The sequence below is a fragment of the Achroia grisella genome, unplaced genomic scaffold (assembly GCF_030625045.1).
Source record: "Achroia grisella isolate CSIRO2021 unplaced genomic scaffold, CSIRO_AGI_Agris_v1 utg402, whole genome shotgun sequence".
Lineage (NCBI taxonomy): Eukaryota > Metazoa > Arthropoda > Insecta > Lepidoptera > Pyralidae > Achroia > Achroia grisella.
The window spans coordinates 8254848-8257657 of record NW_026712841.1 but is presented as its reverse complement, the minus strand read 5'-3'; the positions used below and the strand labels follow the sequence as shown (position 1 = coordinate 8257657).

The following is a 2810-nucleotide window of genomic DNA, read 5'->3' as shown; positions in this document are numbered from 1 at the left end:
TGGTCTGCTCTAATCACTATGACTGATTTCCTCTTATTAATTGTTTAACCAATTGGTTTTATATTCAATATTTTTTCTATTTGAGTATTTAATTGAATTAGTGTTAATTGCTAGTTTGTATTCACACACTTAAACTTAAAAATGTAAAGCATGAATACAATTATTTAAAAGAGCTACACGCAAGTTTCTTGCTGTTCTTTTTGTGATGAGACAGCTTTCCGAATGAGAACATATAGATTAATAAAAAAATGATGACTATTCAAAAGTGCTTCGAAGTAAGTTTATTTGAATAATTTATTTTCTATTATTTTTCTATTTTTTCGATTTAACATGAGTAAACAGCCATGGGTAATTCACAGCAATACAAAATGGCTCGTAGCTCAGTGTGGAGTATCACTCAAAGAGCAAACACTGATCTTCATCTATTCGCGACGGTACGTGTACTATATAAAAAAATCTGGACGAAAATGACCCTTATCTTCATTACATAACATAAAATAAAGTCACTGTCGCTGTCTGTCCGTCCCTCTGTATGCCTAAATCTTTAAAACTATGCAACAGATTTTGAAGCGGTTTTATTTAATAGATAGAGTGATTCTAGAGGAAGGTTTATATATATAATACATGTACACTCGTGCGAAGCCGGGGCGAGTAGCTAGTAGGCTATAAATTTCTAGCTGAGACACCGGGAAAAGCGAGTATTTCATAAGCCAAGTCTAATTCGAATTAAGAAGAATGAAGATTTTGTTCGATATCAATCTCAGAGCATCACACAGATGAAGTTGCGTTGGTCGGAACAATTGTTAAACTTCCAACAAAGGACGCAGAACGTAGTCGTTGGAGAAACTAAATGCGCGGATCCCTACGAAAGTTCCGTATAATCATAATTTCGGAAGCAGTTTGCTCTATTATCTACAGGCTGGTCTGAGTTACTTCAATTTTGCAAGAAATATTCAGATTTCGTTGGTACAAACTTGAATGTTTGAGTGATATACTGAAATAATAAAGTAGACATACTGAAATAAACTAAAAAGTTTAATAAAATAATTGTAACGAAGATAAATATGGCTTCATGACTGTAATTCTAGAGCACTCGATCTAGTATTTTATCAACTGTCTTTTGATATGCTCACATTTTGCCAAGAATTTAATGTTTCTACGATGAAATGAAATCAAAAATAATTTATTCGTGAAGAGCATTTTAGCCGCTTACCAAAGTAAAAATTTTTGTGCTAATATTTTTGTTTCCCTACCTTCAGTATAATTATCCAATTGAAATTGTAGACATACTCTCGGCAAAATGTAGTGATTGCTACCGCCGTTCTTCAGATTGATTTGGTTCGTTATAGGCATTTCTATCGCTTGAGAGTTTGCCGGAAATATAAATTTCTGTAAAACAAATTAAAAAATTGTAGTATCAGAATCGATTTCTTGATCTTTCTGGAAGATAACCACTACGCCAATTGTCTCTTTCATATAAGAATGAGAAGAACAGACAATACAGTGGTAATAAATACTCTTTTCAAATCATTATAATTTATCTATACAAATAAATAAAATTTAAGTACAGCTTTTAACTAAATGTACATAAAAGTATATTCGGCACTTATAACAACAAAATAATTTTAAATTTTTTGTTTGTTCGTCTGAATCTCCGAAACGGCTAGTCTGATTTTAACAGGACTTTCACTCGCTCATAGCTAATATTATAAAGAGTAAAATAGCCTACTTTTATTTTATAAATTTTATTTATTATAATGAAAGAAGGGTTAATTTCCAGAGTAAAATAGATCCATTTTATTTTATAAAATTTATTTATTATAATGAAATATATTTAATTATTTATTTATAACTGCACATACATATACAATAAATTAACAATCATGGACTCTATTTAAAGAGTGTAGTAATTTCGTAGCTGACCCATGCCTTATTTACAATACTCAAATGCATCTAAAAGATTACTAGTGTTAATTGTCCAAGGTTATAATTATTAAAAGTAGAGTGATCCTTGTACTACAGCTTTATGACAAAATTAATCCTGAAAAGTTATCTGTAGAATCCCATTTCATGACTGATCTGGGACTCGATTCCCTCGACCATGTTGAAGTCATTATGGCTATGGAGGATGAATTTGGTTTTGAAATACCTGATGCTGATGCAGAGAGGCTTGTTAGACCAAAAGACATAATCCAATATATTGCTGATAAGGAAGATATTCACGAATAAATGTGAAGCCATTGATGTTTATCTCAAGAATTTAGATCAATAATTTTTATTGTGAATAATTTCATCACTTGATAATATAAGATCATAGACAAAATTAATATGTCATTATTATATTTAAAATCCGTGATAATGATTAATATAATAATTTCTCCGTTAACATCATCCCAACTTCCCAAGCAGCCTATATACGTTGCCGTTATCCACACAAACAGTTGAGTCTTTGTTTTAAAGATGACTCAGAGAAATTATAAGAGCTCCATTGTGCTCGCGATCATCCAACCTTCACAACGAGTGTTTGTATAGAGCCATTAATTTAGTATTATGTTACTTAACATATAAAGATTGAGGGAGAAGAGATGAGTATATAATTAGTCTGTTATTTATATTCAGTAGAATACCTACTGCATAATATGTAGGGACTGGTGGTGGACTGCCAGACCCGGATTTAGGGGGGGTATATATTTTTTATTGGGTTGTTTGGGTCAGGTGCAGGACCTGTAGCGATCGCTCTATTGTGCTCGCCCTTTTTCCTAGACCCGTCAGGGAGATGAATTGTAGGATATTCTTAAGAAGAGAAGGAT

At 31.9% G+C, this 2810-nt stretch overlaps 1 protein-coding gene across 1 annotated transcript; it reads left to right on the top strand.

Moving 5' to 3' along the window:
• The first annotated feature begins 368 nt into the window (after positions 1-368).
• On the top strand, positions 369-2311 carry LOC131844578 (acyl carrier protein, mitochondrial-like). Its single transcript, XM_059193492.1, has 2 exons — positions 369-434; positions 1984-2311. Exons 1-2 carry the CDS (start codon positions 369-371, stop codon positions 2227-2229), a joined length of 312 nt encoding a protein of 103 aa, XP_059049475.1. The 3' UTR covers positions 2230-2311.
• Positions 2312-2810: the final 499 nt, after the last annotated feature.